At 38.2% G+C, this 19,335-nt stretch overlaps 1 protein-coding gene across 1 annotated transcript in view; it reads right to left on the bottom strand.

Moving 5' to 3' along the window:
- Positions 1-19,335, bottom strand: part of BTAF1 (B-TFIID TATA-box binding protein associated factor 1) — a gene marked incomplete at both ends in the record, with an annotated part of 76,752 nt that overhangs the window by 45,381 nt on the left and 12,036 nt on the right. The window contains 4 exon segments of the mRNA XM_084244664.1: positions 882-1,018; positions 3,624-3,787; positions 6,631-6,777; positions 9,390-9,504. Of these exon segments, the coding sequence (XP_084100790.1) occupies positions 882-1,018; positions 3,624-3,787; positions 6,631-6,777; positions 9,390-9,504 (563 nt within the window).

Here is a 19,335-nt window from a genome sequence, read left to right on the forward strand (position 1 = left end):
GACCCAAGCACACTGCTGAGGGGAGCAGCGGGCGGGTGCGCCTTGTGGGACCCTCCTCTGGTGGCCGGAAAGCAGCCGGGGATCGAACCAGTGCTGCAGAGGCTGCAGGCAGCTTCGCAACCCAGCGCTCAACCGCTGCGCCACCGGGGAGGCCCTCAAACGTTTCTTGAACATCATTAAAGATTACAATTTAACAGAGTTGAATGGGGCCCAAGAATCTGAATTTTAGTAAGTCCCTCAAAATGTTTCCAGAAGGGGTGTTTGAATAATTCTCAGAAATGCTACTCCAAGTCATACAAAAATACTATTTTCATCAACATACTGAGAAAGTGAGGACAGTGATTTTACCCACAAATTCTTTCTTATAACAGAATTTGGTAACCAAGACTGGATTATCACCCCCCTATTTGGCATAGCCTCCAGCCTAGGGAACCGATGATGTGATACTGCGACACTTTTCATTGTACTAAGGCAACATTCTTAACTTGTGGTTTAGAACACATCTCTGCCTTCATTCTCTACTACTTTCACTTCTATTTATCCTAGATATACTGCTCTTTTTGTTTCTTGAAAATTCCCTGATTAAAGCATTTACACCTATTCCTCTGCCTGGAACATGTTACCCCCTTTGAAGATTTTCAGCCCGCATTCACGGCCCATAATAATTAGTCAGAACAATAAACCTGACATATGTGGATTTTCTGGGGAAGCTGCCCTAGTCCCTAGCAATAGTAAATATCATCTGACAATTGAACAAGCCAATCCAAATGGTACACCACAGTGAAACACAATGTCCGCAAAATAGTTTTAGAACTCAAGCCAACACAGATTTATGCATTAACATTAAGGTTTTAAATAAATAAGCAGAAAAAGACTACTACCTCTTTTCATTAGTTTCCACTGCATCCCTGGATCTCTGTTTTGCAAATAACTTGGCCATTCTTTTAGCTTTGTTTTTCTGTCTATTGCTCATCCCAGCTCGAAATTCTGAATCAATCAATTCAGCAGCTTGGAGAGTCTAAAAGAATAAAAGAACACAGAGTTTGAACTTTGAAGTTAAAATAAATACCCATACTCGGCCTCACACGAGTATGGCTGAGTATACAGATAGACACAGATTGAGCACATTCTTTTTTGACAACTTCATGACACTGTTATATGGCTGCACCATCATTTCACTGGCTTCTTCCTTCTTTCCTACTCTTCCCATTCCCAACAAATGCTATGTGTTTAACCTCTTTAAGTCACAGAGGTAGTAAAATGTATGCTCCTAACCAACAAAGAGGACTCTAAAGAGGTAAGACTTCAAAATAACCCTAATAACAGCCAAAAGTTATAATAAACAATATCAATTTAAGAAACTGATGAACATTAGGTGAAAAAAATAAAAATAACTATAACCATAAATGGTCAGTGTCCAGCATTCTACAGTCAATTTAGCCCATTTACTCCTATCATCTTCACAACCCATTGCCTAACTGTTTCTGTTTTCTTCTCCATTTATAGGAGACATAAAGGCTGTGAGATAGAAATGCTTTGAGTCGTCCAAGCCCAAAATCCCTTTCTGCCTTTAAATGATCAAGATTCAACTGAAATGTACATTTCTACAGCTAATTACTTCTACGGGGTAACTGATAGGGATGTTGTCCTATAGTCTTGGTCCAAGAACCATTTGTGCATATACAATGCAATGAAGCAGTGGTGAGCGAATGGCAACTTCTCCCAAAGGTTCATGACATTTAAGGTCAAACAAACATGGATCTTGCAAACCTCAAACTGGCATCTGTCCACTACATAGCCAACTATTCTGTCTATAGCTTGTTTTCTCTAATACAACTGCCTATCCATTTTCTCTCTCTCTCTCTTTTTTTTTTTAAAGATTTATGAATACAAGAGCTGGGGTACAGGCCAGAGATGCAGGCGCTGAGAGGATCCACCAGAGACAGAATGGGGAACAGAACAGGCAGACTGAATGAAATACACTGCTGAGGGGAGCAGCGGGCAAGACAGGAAAGGTCTGCTGCGCCATGTGGCCGGCCAGCCGGGAATCAAACTCATGCTGCAGAGGCTGTGGATTGCTTCACAGTGCAGTACTTAACCTCTTGTGGCCCCTATCCATTTTCTTACCCATGCCCAGTTATCACACTGTGATCATATTACTATATTTTTTGATGTTATTTTATTGTGATTTCTTCCAATCTACATCTCTGCTTCTCTTTATATCCCTTTCTTTCCATTTCTTCTTGGTTTTAATAATATTTTATATCTCTTTATCCTATTCTCCTTTTCCCTTCTGGTATCTGCTATTTCTTTTGTTGTCTGCAAAAGTTATTCATCATCATACTCTCTGTAGTCATAAAAACAGTTTAACAAATTCTAAAGATTTAGAGGGTAACTACTATGAAGGCAAATGGAACCATTTTCCACTTAAGCAAAGGGAAAGGTTAAGGGAATAAGACAAGGGTTTAATGACTGCAACACAGGAACTTTTAATGGAGCCCATGGAACCCTAAAGGGTCTTACAAGGATAAGATGGAAGAGTGCTAAACCCCTGAAAAGACAGTATTTAGTATTTCACTTATATGTGTATTTTCTGTAAGATCCACAGCTGTTTCTAGAGCTTAAAAAAGTCTGGGGCACAAAGAGGAAAAAAAAAAAAAAAGCAGCACACAGGCATCCATAAAGAACTGGAAGAGTAAGAGAAAAGGGAGGAATATAGAACGAAATTATGATTCAGCCATATAATAGAATAGCAGGAAGTCGTTCAGAAAGAATGATCTGTATAATCTGATATGCTATATGAAGTGATAAAAGATAAAGAACACACTTGTGGGCCTCCCTGGTGGTGCAAGGGGTAAAACACAGCGCTATGAAACTATCTGCAGCCTCTGCAGCATGAGTTCAATCCCTGGCCAGCCAGGGAGGACACACATGGCACAGCAGACCTCTCTTGTCTCGCCCGCTGCTCCCCTCAGCAGTGTATTTCAGTCAGTCTGCCTGTTCTGGTCCCTGCTCCATCTGTGGTGAATCCTCTCACTCCCCGCACATCTGGCCTATACCCCAGTTCTTGTATGCATAAATAATCTTTAAAAAAAAAAAACACGAAACACTTGTATATATATAAAAATTTCATAAAGGATGAACAAGTAATTTAAAAAGGGTTACCTGTGGGGCAAAAGAACATGGGTGTTCATCAATTATTGGAAAGAAACTTCAACTTCTTTTACTTCATACTGCATATACTTTGCATTGTTTGAAAGTTTTCTATTTAGTATGCTTGTTATTTTCTCAAATAAAAGAATGAGTTGCAGCTCTAACGATTTTTAGTATTAACATATCTGTGACAGCCTTTACTATCTCCCACTCTCTAATTGCAGCATCAGTGCAATTACGACTCTCAAAACCAGTGGCTCCTAAGAAGCCTTCCTTCTATGAGGCTGCTGAACACCTATCTGTTTAGAATCTGTCACCAGAAATCCAATTTCTAAAGACACTAAATTATGGTGGTACTAAGCACTAATGAGCGAATTAAATATGGGATTTTTAATAAATGCAACTGCAAAGCAAAAATGAAGCAAACTCCCTTGTATTATTACTAATAATGGAACAAAGGTTTTACCTACAGGTTGTTTGTTTACAAGGGCTGCAGAAGTAGGGGTATAATCCAGATCTTCATCATTAAAGAGTTCTTCAGTACTCATTCCAATGGCTTCTCCCATATTAAGGCCAAGCTTCTTCTGTAATAATTTTCGTTGGCGTGCTATCCTCTCTTTAGGATCCACTTCTCCTTTAAACAGAAAAGAAAAACAGTTCCTTCAAATCAGTTAAGAACTCTTCTAATCGATTAAGACTAAAACAAAATTTTTAATAACAATTGATAAAAATACCTCTCCTAACAACAAAACAAACCACATTCATAATCTGAACATGTCATAAAACTCTTAATATCTAATCATTACTGGAAAACCGTGTCCTAGCTAACACACTAGGAAATTTCATTGTGATTCCCACTTTATTCTATTGTCAATTATCAAGTATATACAAGATCCCTTCCTACTGAAATAAACCAATGATTTTATATAGCAACACCTTAACACATTCTTTGAAATATCTGCCCAGGATTTTTTAAAAACCTAGATTTCATTTGACAGAAAAAAATCTCAAAAAATTCATACTTATTCCAAGGATGGTCTTTATGTATTCTGAGATTACAGAACTTTCCTAGCCCAAATAACAAAAATAAAGGCATGTAAGTGGACAGATTTTTCATTTCCCAAGTAAAATCCTCAATACTTCAGTGGCAAACAAATCAAAGATATTATTTTTAAAATAAGATTTTTGACTTAAAAAAGCTCAATAGCAAGAGACAATATTTTTAATGATAACTAAATTTTCATTGCTCTAACCCTCTACAAAAATCAAAGTCTACAAAAGATCAGATTTCACTACCTGAAGGTACTGGAAAGAGAATGAAAATAGGCATATACTTAGGGGAGTTCTCACTACCTGGAAGAAGAACAAGTCACTGGGTGACTTTCCCATTTTTGCAACTTTTCATCTGAGTGTAAAACCAGCCCAAGCTATGTGAGACACCTAAAATTTGGATTTAAAAATCCACAATCTTTCTGGCTTGAGGAACTAGAGAAAACAGAATCAGAGGTCACTAGAGCCACTAGAATGTGGAGAGGAAAAAACCAGAAGTGAGTCAGAGAGAACACACAAATTCTATATAAACTCAAATCTCTGACTGACCTGAAATATGCATGCACAAGGTAGACTCTAAACAGTCCAACTAAAGCTAAAAATTGAGGTTTGAGTCCATCTACTGAATTCTACACTTCAAATGGTCTGTGAATTATCTCAATAAGGCTTTTTTTTTTTTTTTAATTTAAAGGCTGCTGTAACCAGAGAGAAAAACACTAGACACCCAAAAAAGTAAAGACTACTAAATCTCAAACTTAGTATACTTATATAGATTCAGAAAAAGTTCTGTTGGGGAAAATAACCTACACAACTTAAAAAAGACACTGACCAGCACCTACAAAGTATGTGTCATTCATACTAACACAGGCTAACACAAAGGCTAACACAAAGGCACAGACATTTAAAGAAAACCTAATTATAGGGTTTCAAATGAGCACAGCATAATGAGATTTAGCAGTGAGTTATCAAAAAATTGGAGTTCCTAATTCTGGTTATATATTAGTCACTTGTGGAGTATTTTTTCTTTTAAATAAAACTTCCTAGACCTCTTCACAGCTCTATTAAATCAGAATCTTGGGACCTCTCTGGAGGCACAAGGGGTTAATTCTCAGCACTATGAACTATCAGCAGCCACTGCAGCACAAGTTCAATCCCCAGCCAGGGAGCTAACCCATGTGGCGCAGCAGACCTCTCCTGACTTGCCTGCTGTGCCCCTCAGCAGTGTACTTCAGTCAATCTGCCTGTTCTGTTCCCCACTCTGTCTCTGGTGAATCCTCTCACCCCCTGCATCTCTGGCCTACACTCCAGTTCTTGTATGTATAAATAAATAAATCTTTAAAAAAAAAAAATCAGAATCTCAAGTATAAGACCCAAACACACACATTTTTTTTTTTTTAATGGCAAAGGTGACACTGATTTACTCCTGGAAAGGGCTATGACCTCTGATGATGTCCTTTGGTAGACTAGAAAGATCAGTAAATTTTTAGAAATAATTTTTTCAAATTGGAAATTTTTTTAAAGACTTCTATCTCCTTTATTGAAAAATTGTACTTCTCTAGAACTTAGTATTCTCTTCTCTCCAAAATAATTAAAATAGATCTTTCAACAGAAGTCTCATATGAAGTGAGAGAATGAATATTTGACATTTTTTAAAAGATGAACAAATTGAAGATCATTTCAAGATTAACTTAGATTTTAAATGCCTATACATAGCATATCTGGCAAGATATGACCTGACTAATGATTAATTTAATAAGCAGCAAAACAAAATGGTGTTCTGTTTTGGTTTTAGTCAAAAAAGCAACTATTTACTTACAGAAATCCATTAAAAACATCAAGGTTTTTTCCACTCAAGGCATCAATCTTGAATGGCCAAAACATTTATTTTTTATCCAGATGGATTCTGTAAGTTTAAAGATAATGGGACAATTACCTATTCAAATTTATTTTTCATTTTTAGTTTCTGCTTTGGTCACCAGCATGAATAGATCCAATTTTTTAAATATTTGAAACACATGATAAAAAGAAAACTATCACATAGTCTCTCAAATTTCCAGAATTGTAAAAACATTACCACAATCACTAATTCTGAATTTTAAAATCTACTGAGTTGAAGCTTTTAGCTAACACTTTAAAATTTCTGTATTACATAATGAAATGATTGCAGAAATATTAATATGTACCTATTAATGGTGCAATATATGGTACATATTCAGTTAAGGGGGAGAAAAGTATTCATATAGGGGCTTCAGAACAAATGCATCTGGTTACTTTCCCCATCCATTGTGCCCCAACTCCCAACAGCAGACGTCAATTAATTTTCACTTTCTGATGTTAGATTTTAAATGCCTAATACATAGCCCATCTAGTGACAAACTAGTTTGAACACACACATTTCAGACATTCTGTTAAAGGACTACTACATACCTGATTTTTCATCTTGTACTTCAAACTCTGCACCAGCGGATCCCAAAAGTGATGCTCCGTGTTGTAACAATCTACATATATCAAATCTGTCAAAATTCAACCGATCTGTAGTAGATGAATCTTCTATAGCACTTTCTGAAGCAGGTTCTAGACGAAGTTTAAAAACAATTTACTTGGGCCTCCCTGGTGCTGCAAGGGGTAAGTCTCAGCACTATCAAGCTATGGGCAGCCACTGTAGCAGAGTTCGATCCCCAGCCAGAAAGCTAACCAACATGGCACAGCAGACCTCTCCTGTCTCACCTGCTGCTCCCCTCAGCAGTGTATTTCAGTCAATCAACCTGTTCTGCTCTCCACTCTGTCTTTGGTTAATCCTGTCAGCCCCTACACCTCTGGCCTATACCCCAGCTCTTATATATATAAATAAAATATATCTAAAATAAAATAAAGGGGTCTCCCTGGTGGCTCAGGGGTTAAAGTCTCAACGCTGTCAAGCTGTCTTCAACCAGCATGAGTTTGATCCCTGGCCAGGGAGCTAACCCACATAGCACAGCAGACATTTCCTGTCTCACCCACTGGTCCCCTCAGCAGTGTACTTCAGTCAATCTGCCTGTTCTGCTCCCCACTCTGTCTCTGATGAACCCTCTCACTCCCCCCACCTCAGGTCTGCACCCCAGTTCTTGTATGCATAAATAAATAAAAATAAATCTTTTTTAAAAATAAATAAGTAAAATAAAAATAATTAACTTGATCATATGGCCAAAGTGTAGAATGAAAGAAAATAGTATTTGTTGGGGTGGACCAGTAATATTTTAAGAAAAGTAAATGGTAGAAGAAATAGAAAAGCTACTGTGGCTTAATTATGCTCAACTCTTAGTTATTTATGAATATTTGGTGGTACCCTTTCTATAAACCATAAGAATAATAACAGGTATATGTGTTTTTTACCACAAAGGCGCAATGTTATATAAAGAAATGCACCTCGACATTGAAATATGTATGTTTAATATCTGGCTCCACTGACTATGGCTATTAAACAGTTTAAAAATACCATAGTTAGCAGCATGAATTTATTATGAGCTAACCTGTCATACAAACACTCACAGTATGTACTCATAAATTAGACCAGTAAGCATTATCCCCCTTCTCCTGCACCTGAGTGACATTTAGGACACAAAGCGTCTACTATTCAGTAGGACTCATTTCTCATACTATAAGCAAATTATAATCTCCTACTAAAATTATATATACATCTTAGACTTAAAATATTTATGAAAGGCTATGTCATTAAAATTTTTTAAATGTACAGTAATTGTTCAGTGACTTTAATAGTTTAGCTGGTATTTGCATATAACACCTCTGTAAACTAAAAAATAAAGTGAACTGCTACAAATATTTTAAATTTTTTAGTGATGACAAGCAATCTTACTATAAACGTTAATGCTAGTATAACTAATTTAATACATTTTTTAAAAAAGAAACTGAGTTTAGGTGTGTGTGTGTATACACACACACACACACACACACACCCCCCAAGATAAGTAGGGATAATAACCTGAAAAAGAAAAATGCACTTTTCTAAAGTAATTTATAACTTCTGGCTATATATATCATTTATGTTAATTTGTCTATTAACAAATCACCCATACCAGCAAGTTAAAGAAAAATTTTAGATATAAAAGTGTTATTATCAGGGCCTCCCTGGTGGGACAAGGGGTTAAGTTTCAGCACTATGAAGCTATGAAGTCAGGGAACTGACCCACATGGTGCAGCAGACCTCTCCTGACTTGCCTGCTGCTCCCCTCAGCAGTGGATTTCAGCAGATCTGCATGTTCTGCTCCCCACTCTGTCTCTGGTAAATTCTCTCACCACTCCCAACCCCACACCCCAGCTGTTATATGCATTAAAAAATATATATATTTAAAACAAGTGTTATTGGGCCTCCCTGGTGGCGCAAGGGGTTAAGACGCAACCTATGAAACTGTCCGCAGACTCTGCAGCACGAGTTCGATCCCCCGGCCGGCCAGGAAGCAACACACTTGGCGCAGCAGACTTCTCCTGACTCGCCTGCTGCTCCCCTCAGCAGTGTGCTTCGGTCTATCTGCCTGTTCTGTTCCCCACTATGTCTCTGGTGAATCTTCTCACCACCCCCACACCTCTGGCCTATACCCCAGCTCTTGTATGCATAAATAAATCTTTAAAAAAAAGTGTTATTATCAGTGACTAGAAAATGAAACTCCAATTACCCTCATTAAATTTTCACTTAACCAAAATGTACACCTTTATAAAATTTTAAAAACATACATTCTTTTTTATATGTCATTACAGGCAATCAGAAAAAAAATAATTTCCACACGACAGTTAATGGACACACAAAAAAAATAAAGACTTACCCTTCCAAATATTCATATGAAATTGTGCTTAAATTTAGAAGAAAATTCTCTCAGACAATTTCAAACATTTACACAGCACTGACTTAATTTCTATTTTTAGGATTTAAGCACCTTGAAAAAAATAACGGTCTCTATGATCCAAGCATACTGCAGAATAATTTAATATATATTAAAAACTCTGTTTAACTAGTGGTTTTCTAAAAGCATGCTCATACTCAATGTCATTTCCTCACAAGGTTGCACTAAAAAGCATGAAAATTAAAAGCTTTTAAATGAACAATGAAACCATTAAAATATAAAATGTTATTACAGTATAATTAATTCTACAGTGAAGTTTTTACTGCAAACTCTTGTTCAACTTAAAAGCACCTTGTTTGGTTCTTGGCACAGGATTCCACTCAGGTACATTTTTCACTATCGCTTCAACAGCTTGTCCTGCTGCAATCCGGGTATCCCAGTTTGTACTCCTTAAATATATCAGCACCTTAAAATGATAAAATGAGTCATATACCAAGAAAATACACTGTTTTTCCAATGTTATTAGAACAGAGAAATATAAATTTACTTGCTATTTATTAACTTATTATTTAACAGTTCTAAAATGCCTTCAAATTATTGAAATCATCTAGAAGATACTATCATTCAGAGGAAATCACAAAACCTTAAAAAAGGAAAAGAAAACTTTTAATTAAAAAATGCTTAAGCGCATTTAAAAAAATATACCTTAACATACAAAAAGCAAAGTGCATATTATTCATTAAGCCCCACTACTAATGCAAAGAGTTAGTAAGAACCAAAGGAAAGAATGAATTTTAGCAAGCTATCAGATCACTATATAGCAATCAATTTATATTTCTATACACTTTTTTTTAAAGATTTATTTATTTATTTATACAAGCACTGGGTACAGTCAGAAGTGCGGGAGGGTGAGAAAATTCACCAGAGCCAGAGCTGGGAGCAGAGCAGGCAGAAGGACCGAAGTACACTGCTGAGGAGAGCAGCGGGCGGCAGGAGAGGTCTGCGTGCCATGTGGGACCCTCCTCCAGTGGCCAGGGAGCAGCCGGGGATAGAACCGGCGCTGCAGAGGCTGCGGGCAGCTCGCAACCCAGCACTCAACTGCTGCGCCACCGGGGAGGCCCCTATTTTTATACACTTTCAATAAACAATGTGAAAATGAAATTAAGTGAAACATTCCATTTATAATAGCACCAAAAAGTATGAACCATACAAAAATTTAACAAAGTAATAAGGGGTCTCCCTGGTGGCCTAGGGGTTAGTCTAAGCGCTATTACTGCCCCAGCCTGAGTTCAATCCCTGCCAGGGAGCTGCCCACATGGCACAGCAGACCTCTCCTGACTCACCCGTCGCTCCCCTCAGCAGTATATTTCAGTCAGTCTGCCTGTTTTGTTCCCTACTCTGTGAATCCTTTCACCCTTGCACCTCTGGCCTGTACCCCAGTTCTTATATGCTTAATAAATAAAACTTTTTTAAAAAAGATATAACTTCACATTTGCAAGTATGGATATATCAAAATCAGTTAATAATAAGTGTTGACAAGGAGATGGAAAAACTGGAATCCTCATATACTGCTGGTTGAACTTGAAATGGTAGAACCTATTTGGAAAACAGTCTAGCAGTTTCTCATGAAGTTAAACATAGTTACCATGTAATCCACAGTTATAGTCCCAGGTAGAAATAAACCTCCAAGAAAAATGAAACATGCATCCACACAAAAATTAACATGTGAATTTTCATAGCAACATTACTGGTAATATGCCAAAAGGAGAAATGCCATTGTCCATCCTTAAAATTGGGATATTTGTTGATGAAAAAGTAATGAAGTAACGAGACATGATAAAATATGAAAGAACCTTGAAAAAATACTATTTTAAGTGAAAGAAACCATACATAAGTAAGTGAAAGGACACATACATATGTGAAATATTTAGAACAGGCAAATCTATAGACAGAAAGTAAATTAATGGTTGCTTAGGACTGGGAACGAGAAAAGGAGAGATGAGTGACTGGGCATGAGACTTCTTTTTAGAGAGATAAAAATGTTTTAAAAACAGTGTTGTAATGGCTGCAAAATGGCTACAAATCTGTGAGTATATTAAAAATCATTGAATTATACACTTCATATGGGTGACCTGTATGATATGTAAATTATATTTCAATAAAGTTGTTGAAAAACTAAACCAAAAGGCAACAAGAAAACAGTGACAACAGAGAAAAGAGACGATATGAAAATCATTGAATTATACACTTTATATGGGTGACCTGTAGGGTATGTAAATTATATTTCAATAAAGTTGTTCAAAAACTAAACCAAAAGGCAACAAGAAAACAGTGACAACAGAGAAAGGAGACGATACGACAAACAAACTGCCTTTTTTTGGAATTATCTGAGGGTATGGAATTACACTGAAGTCTGAGTTAAGTTGTTCAGAACTCACAGGGAAGAATGGAAATTTTTTCTCAGTTCAGCACAGATTAGTCTGGTTCACTTTTTCCAATTTTAATTCATTCAGTCCTCCATCTCCTCCCCTGGCACAGAAGAAAAGGAGATACCTCTCTAGCCCCTCACCTTACACATGAGTATACTACTGCCTAATATGTATCCTTCACGTGAAAACTCCAAGCCTATAGGTTTCAAATCATTCTCTCCAACTATATTGTGGTAGTTCTGATACTAAGTGGAAAATATGTTGTGAAGAGAGCTATTGCTTGCCTGCATGGTGCAAATTTGTATATTTGTATATTAGAACTCCTACTCATATGAATCCAAGACAAAAATAAAATGAAAGGAGAAGGGGCCTCCCTGGTGGTGCAAGGGGTTAAGCACCGCACTATGAAGCAATCCACAGCCTCTACAGCAAGAGTTTGATCCCCGGCCGGCCAGGGAGCAACCCACATGGCGCAGTAGACCGCTCCTGTCTAGCCTCCTGCTCCCCTCAGCAGTGTATTTCAGTCAGTCTGCCTGTTCTGTTCCCTGCTCTGTCTCTGGTGAATCCTCTCAGCCCTCTGCATCTCTGGCCTGTACCCCCGTTCCTGTATGCATAAATAAATCTTTAAAAAAAATGAAAGGAGGGCCTCCCTGGTGGCGCAGTGGTTGAGCGCAGGGTTGCGAAGCTGCCCACAGCCTCTACAGTGCTGGTTCGATCCCCGGCTGCTCCCCGGCCACTGGAGGAGGGTCCCACATGGCGCACAGACCTCTCCTGCCACCCGCTGCTCCCCTCAGCAGTGTACTTCGGTCCTTCTGCCTGCTCTGCTCCCCACTCTGGCTCTGGTGAATTCTCTCACCCTCCCGCACTTCTGACTGTACCCAGTGTTTGTACGAATAAATAAATAAATCTTTAAAAAAAAAAAAAGTAACAATGGGAATTCATTTAAAAAAAAAAGAAAGAAAGGAGAAGGTAAGAACAATTGAAAGAGGTTTCTTGGGGCTTCCAGTGTTTAAGCTATCATACTACTCCCATATCCTATCTTCTATCCCTGCCCAACATAAACACACAACAACCTCTTTTTTATTCTGTATGTCAAAGATTTAAACACATGGATAAGAAATACAAAGTGCTTTGAGGAATGGGAATAAAAGAACATAGGCACACTTCCTCAAGTCCAGAGTTCAGTAAAAATATAACTATTGCTTAGGGAAGGAACATGGGAGAGGATTATGAAATCACAAATCCACCAAAGCAGAGAGAGCCTTCACTTTCAAGCAGTTGATAACTAAGAATGTAATATAGCAACTAGTTTCTCATATATTTCAGTCATTTCCCATGAGTACTTACCCATTTGAAGACTGCCAACTACAATATAATTATTAGTTGTTAAGAACAAGATAAACCACTAACAAACTAGATTAACAACTTAGTTCATTACCAAATTAGGTCAGATTCCAATTTGTCATAGGCAAAAGGTTCAATATTATTAAATACCTTAAACAATCAAGCTTGAGGCAAAAAACAAAGTATTTTTAATCTTGTAACAAAAACAAATAGCAAAACTTTTTAACTATCTAAGAAATATTAATAGAATTTGAAGACCACACAGTGTCACTACCATAAAATAATTACTATCTTTACTTTCATGTACCTATTCCACGGACAAAGTTCCACAACAGTATTGTACTAAAAGGAAAAAAGGAATTCTTACTTTAGATAAGAGATTATTTAGTTCATGGGGATGAAGCTTCACAACTTCTCCAAGTTGTTGTGCAGCAGCTTTTCTCGTAACTGGAGTAGTGCCAGTATCCAGTAAAATAAAAAGACGGTCAAGCCTAAAGTGAAAATATAATGGTTACTCTGAAACATGTTTCCTCATAGGTATAAGTCTGGGTCATAAATGTTTGGGCATCTATGAACAAATGCTAGGGTTGGTGGAGATAACTATCTCTACTCTCAAGGAATTTGGTATGGGGAGATGGGGCGAGTAAGGCAAGTACACAAATAATTAGAATAAATGTACAGTGTTAGATAAGAAATAGAAAGTGTTTTCAGGAATGGGAATAAAAGAAGTAAATTCTATATCCCCAATGGAGTGATACTGAAAAGGCTTCATAAAAGAAATGGTGTGAGATGGACCTTAATGATAAGAGTACGATTTCAACAGTGGTAGAGAATTAGTTGGTGAAAAGGAGAAGGTATATACTTGGTATAAGGTCTAACAAAAGTACAGCTGTAAGAATGGAAACTATATTCAGAGAACTGAATAACACAGCTTAGTTGTAATCCAGGGTACACTTAAGTGAACAAAAGAAGATAACAGTTATAGAAGTAGCTAGAGTCCTACTATACAAACATTTGAAAATATAGTTCAACCATGATGGTCTATGAAGGTCAGGAAAGAGTTATGCTTTAGGAAGGTTAATCTGGCAGCAGCGTGAAACAAAGTAAAATGAAACATTTAGAAAATTTTAGGCTAAAAGTGCAGAGCTGCATAATCATGGCAAAAAGAAGTTGGGAGAAATGCTGCAGAAGTAAAATACACATGATATAGTAAGTAAACTGAAGCATCAATGAAATGAAAAGGATTCTGATTGAATCTTAGAAAGTAAAGAGGTAATTATGATGGCGCAAAGGGTTAAGATGCAACCTATGAAGCTATCTGCAGCCACTGTGGCACAAGTTCAATCCCCAGCCAGGGAGCTACCCACAATGGCGCAGCAGACCTGTCCTGACTCACCTGCTGCTCCCCTCAGCAGTGTATTTCAGTCAATCTGCCCATTCTGTTCCCCATTATATCTCTAAAGAATCCTCACACCCCCCACATCTCTGGCCTTACCCCAGTTCTTGTATGCATAAATAACTCTATTTTTTAAAAAAAAAAAAAGGAAGTGAAGAGATAATGAAAAGAAACAGGAAACAGCAGTGTATTTCAGTAGATCTGCCTATTCTGCTCCCCACTCTGTCTCTGGTGACTCCTCACCTCCAGTACCTCTGGCCTAGACCCCAGTTTCTAAAAACTTAAAAATATTATCTAAAGATTTAAAAATAAATCTTTTAAAAAATTAAATTTAAATTAATTTAAAATTAAATATAGTTAAAGATTTAAAAATAATAATAATAAAGAAATAGGAAGAACTAGAAGAGAAAAAGTTATGGGAAAAGATAACAAATTTACTATAGCTATGCAAGACCAAAAAGGATGGCTGGAATAGAGACCTTGAAGTTCAAGAGAAAGTTGGAAGTTATTCCTCAGTTGATTAAATCTATCATTTCTCTTATTTAAGGGGCCTCCCCGGTGGCGCAGCGGTTGAGCGCTGGGTTGCAAAGCTGCCCGCAGCCTCTGCAGCGCCGGTTCGATCCCCGGCTGCCCCCCGGCCACCGGAGGAGGGTCCCACATGGTGTGCAGACCTCTCCTGCCGCCCGCTGCTCCCCTCAGCAGTGTACTTTGGTCCTTCTGCCTGCTCTGCTCCCCTCTCTGGCTCTCGTGAATTCTCTCACCCTCTTGTGCTTCTGACTGTACCCAGTGCTTGTATAAATAATATTTTAAAATAAATAAATAATAATAAAAAGTTGAAGCTAAAGATATATAGGTATATGAGTCATTTGTATAGAAATGATAGAAACAGCAATAAATATGATCTCTGAGGAAAGTTTATAAAGGCATATTGCATATTGTACAAATCCCATATAACCACAGTTCAAATCCTAGTTCTGCTACCTATCCAATGAATAAAGTTTGGAATAAAATCACGATGCCTTATACCTGGAAAAAGTGGAAATGCAAAACCGAATCAGTTTCTGGGATACAAGAAAATTCTTTGTGGTTTTTTTTTATATCTATACAAAATGGCAGGTTTATTATAAAAAGGAAAAGGAGAGTAAAGGACTCTTGCACAGACAAAAGCGGGCAGAAAAGAGCTGCTGGGTAAGAGACAGGTTTGCTGAAAAAGAGGCCTGCACAGACACAGGTGGGCAGCTGCGGGAGGAGGGCAGCCATTGCTGCTTTTGCAAAGGGAGAGGTCAGTGAAGAGAAGCACCCGTATAGGAGAGCTTCTGCCCTTTGGTTTTAGAAAGGCAAAATCACTACCACCAATCATCCACATAACATAAAGATCTATTCCCCACCCCCATCAGGCTCAATGAGACAAAGAGGATGTCACAAGCAAAAAGGAAGGTGTCTTCATGTATGGAATAAAGAGTGCTTTAAACAAGACAGGGTTGGGCCTCCCTGGTGGCGCAGCGGTTGAGCACTGGGTTGCGAAGCTGCCTGCAGCCTCTGCAGTGCCGGTTCGATCCCCGGCTGCTCCCCGGCCACCGGAGGAGGGTCCCACATGGCGCGCAGACCTCTCCTGCCGCCCGCTGCTCCCCTCAGCAGTGTGCTTCAGTCCTTCTGCCTGCTCTGCTCCCTGCTCTGGCTCTGGTGAATTCTCTCACCCTCCGGCGCTTCTGACTGTACCCATTGCATGTATAAACAAACAAACAAACAAACTGACAAATAAATAAATAAAGCATGCCTCTTAAAAAAAAAAAAAGAAAAAAACAAGACAGGGTTATAAGGGTTAAGGATATACTGACTGTGACCAATCCTATATGAAGAGCAATTTAGTGAATATAGCTTCAAATTTTATCTAGTGAGAAAGAGAAAGCAAGCAAGCCCCCAAAGCTAAGCATGAACATTATAAACAACAAGGAGGTTCAGGTTTTACTTCTGGGATTCTCTTTCTTTCACAAAGAGCTACAAAATTACACAGCAAAGTTCTGAAAGTCTTTTATAAGAAAAGGTAAATCTGTAAGAGGGCAAATGAAATGGGCGGGTTTTTTTACTTTTTCTTTTTTTTTTTTTGATAGTAGTTATCAAACTAGCCAGTCACTAATAAGCACAAAATCATTGTAACTGTTAAGAAACCTAACTAAAATAGCTATTTTTCAAAGTACTATGAAAAATTCTCATGCTTCAGAACAAAACACAAAGAGGCAAGGTTCGAATTTTATAATTAAGGGTGTGTATGAAGAATGTATTTCACAAAAAATATTTGAGGCAAAGAAAACCCGTGACATAAAAACAGCCATACAACCCAATTTTTGCTTCCAGTTTTTACTGTTTTGCAACAGCAGATTGTTTATAAAAAAAATTAATTTTGTAAGACATGCCAAAATTAATGTTCTTTATACATACACTCTGCATAGGTACATTCCACCATTCGACACTGTATTTTCTTCTCTTTATTCATTCAGGACTATCTAAATATTTGCTTTTACTCACTCATTCATCAGTTATTGCTACAGGATGTGGGGGACAGTGACTCAGAGCGAGTGGGACAAAGAAAAAAAATGTTTTGACAGTTATTCATAAAAAAGATTAAGCAAATTCCAAATACTTTCCCCATAAAATTATTTCCCTCACCCAACTCAAACATAACTCCCAGAATGTCCTTTAACTTATTTTTGCCTTTAAAATCGGTTGTGATGTTGGGACTCCCCGGTGGCGCAGCGGTTGAGCACTGGGTTGCGAAGCTGCCCGCAGCCTCTGCAGCTCCGGTTCAATCCCTGGCTGCTCCCCGGCCACCAGAGGAGGGTCCCGCATGGCGCGCAGACCTCTCCTGCCGCCTACTGCTCCCCTCAGCAGTGTACTTCGGTCCTTCTGCCTGCTCTGCTCCCCACTCTGGCTCTGGTGAATTCTCTCACTCTCCCGTGGTTCTGACTGTACCCAGTGCTTGTATAAATGAATGAATGAATGAATAAAAATCTTTTTTAAGAAATAAATAAAACAAAATCGGTTGTGATGTTAACAGTTCATGAGAGGGCCTCCTGGATGGTGGCGCAAGGGGTTAAGACGCAACCTATGAAGCTGTCTGCAGCCACTGCAGCACAAGTTCAATCCCCGGCCAGGGAGCTACCCACATGGCGCAGCTGACCTCTCCTATCTCACCCATTGCTCCCCTCAGTGGTGATTTCAGTTAATCTGCCTGTTTTGTTCCCCACTCTGTTTCTGGTGAATCCTCTCACCCCCCACAACCCACAACTCTGGCCTGTGCCCCAGTTCTTGTATGCATAAATAAATAAATCTTTTTTTAAAAAAAGTTCATGGGCCTCCCCTGGTGGCGCAGGCAGTTGAATGCAGCACTATAGAGCTGTCCGCAGCCTTTGCAGCGCCAGTTCGATCCCTGTCGGCCAGCGAGGGTCCCACACAGTGTGGCAGACCTCCCCTGTTGTGCCTGCTGCTCCCCTCAGCAGCGTAGTCAGTCTCCCTGTATGGTTCTCCACTCTGTCTCTGGTGAATCCTCTCACCCTCCCGCACATCTGGCCTGTACCCTGGTTCCTGTATAAATAATCTTTAAAAAAAAAAAAAAAGTTCATGAGAAACCCTTTTGAAACCTTCTCAACAAATATCTGCATAGTGACATGATGATGATTTTGAATGTCTCTACTCAAGATATCTAAACCTAAACATATAACTTTCTGTAAGTTTCAAGACAAATATTCATTTCAAATATATATTCTATGACAGGCAAAAGTATCAAAAGTGTTTCGTTACTGTAAGATCATATTTATGCTACAATGGACTCATCTGTACATGTTGCATATGTTCTTTATAACTGTGTTGGACTCTACTGCATAATGCATAGTGTTCACAAAGATCTAGTACTTTCCTATATATAGGAAGGAATGGTAAAATGAAACTAAATTCTAAATTAGGAGACCTTTAAACGTCCTAGTTCTATCACTTGTTAAATGATTTGGGGAACCTCACTTAATTTCCCTTAATCTTTTATTTTGGAGAATAAATCAGTTAATTTAACCATATTTTAGAGCTTTATATCACTGTGTGTTTTTTGTGTGTGTGTGTGTGTTTTTTCCTCATGTAACATGTTTTTCCTATCTTTCACTTTTTAAATACCAAGTTCTTCAGACTTCCCTGCAGAAAAATATCAACTACTTCACTATTCTTTTTCCATGATGTAGTTTCTGCTTATTGTGACCAAAAGCAAAGTTGACTGCAAAATGAAGACTCAAAGGAAATGAAAACATTAACCTGTTTATAAATCCATATGTAAAGAATTATAGAAAACTGACAGTTTTTGAAGCTTTCCACAATCATTTTTACTTCCCTCAAGTCCCAATTATCAATCCCTATTCCTTAAAAAGGAATGAAATGCTTAACTGTTGGATAAAAAGGAAACCCTTGCGGCACAACGGGTTAAGTCTCAGCACTATGAAGCAATCCCCTGCCAGGGAGCTAACCCACATAGCACAGCAGACCTCTCCTGACTTGCCAATGCTCCCCTCAGCAGTGTATTTCAGTGGATCCACCTGTTCTGCTCCCCACTGTCTCTGGTGAATCTTCTCACCCTCCTGCACCTCTGGCCTACAACCCAGCTCTTGCATGCATAAATAAATCTTAAAAAAAATAATAATAATGGACTACTTCAATGAATAGATCTCTAGGCTATGGACTACAAGTTATCTGAAGTTCTCTCCTCACTACCTCAAAAGTGATCTCTGCACTTATCCTCTATTTCAAATGAAGAGAGTTCTCTTCTTAGAGTGAGTCTCTTAAGCTTAGATATTGCCTCATCGTTTTCTTGTTACTATCTTGTCCTATCCTCATATAATCATCCTTAATCCAATACCTTAAGTCATGCCTTATTAATTTATTGCATTTCCTTCTATCTTCAAAAATGCACAGGTCTACCTATAATCCTGTAATCACAAAATGAACTGCCTGATCTCCATCATCTAGAACATTTTTAAACTGCTACACCTTAAACAAATGTTTAAAACCACTTCTTTTGATTCCCTTATCATATTCAATTTAATCCTTATAAATCAAGTTTCTATCCTTCTACAGTACCGAAACAGCACAC

This window comes from Talpa europaea, assembly GCF_964194135.1.
Source record: "Talpa europaea genome assembly, chromosome: 10".
NCBI classification, from domain to species: Eukaryota; Metazoa; Chordata; class Mammalia; order Eulipotyphla; family Talpidae; genus Talpa; species Talpa europaea.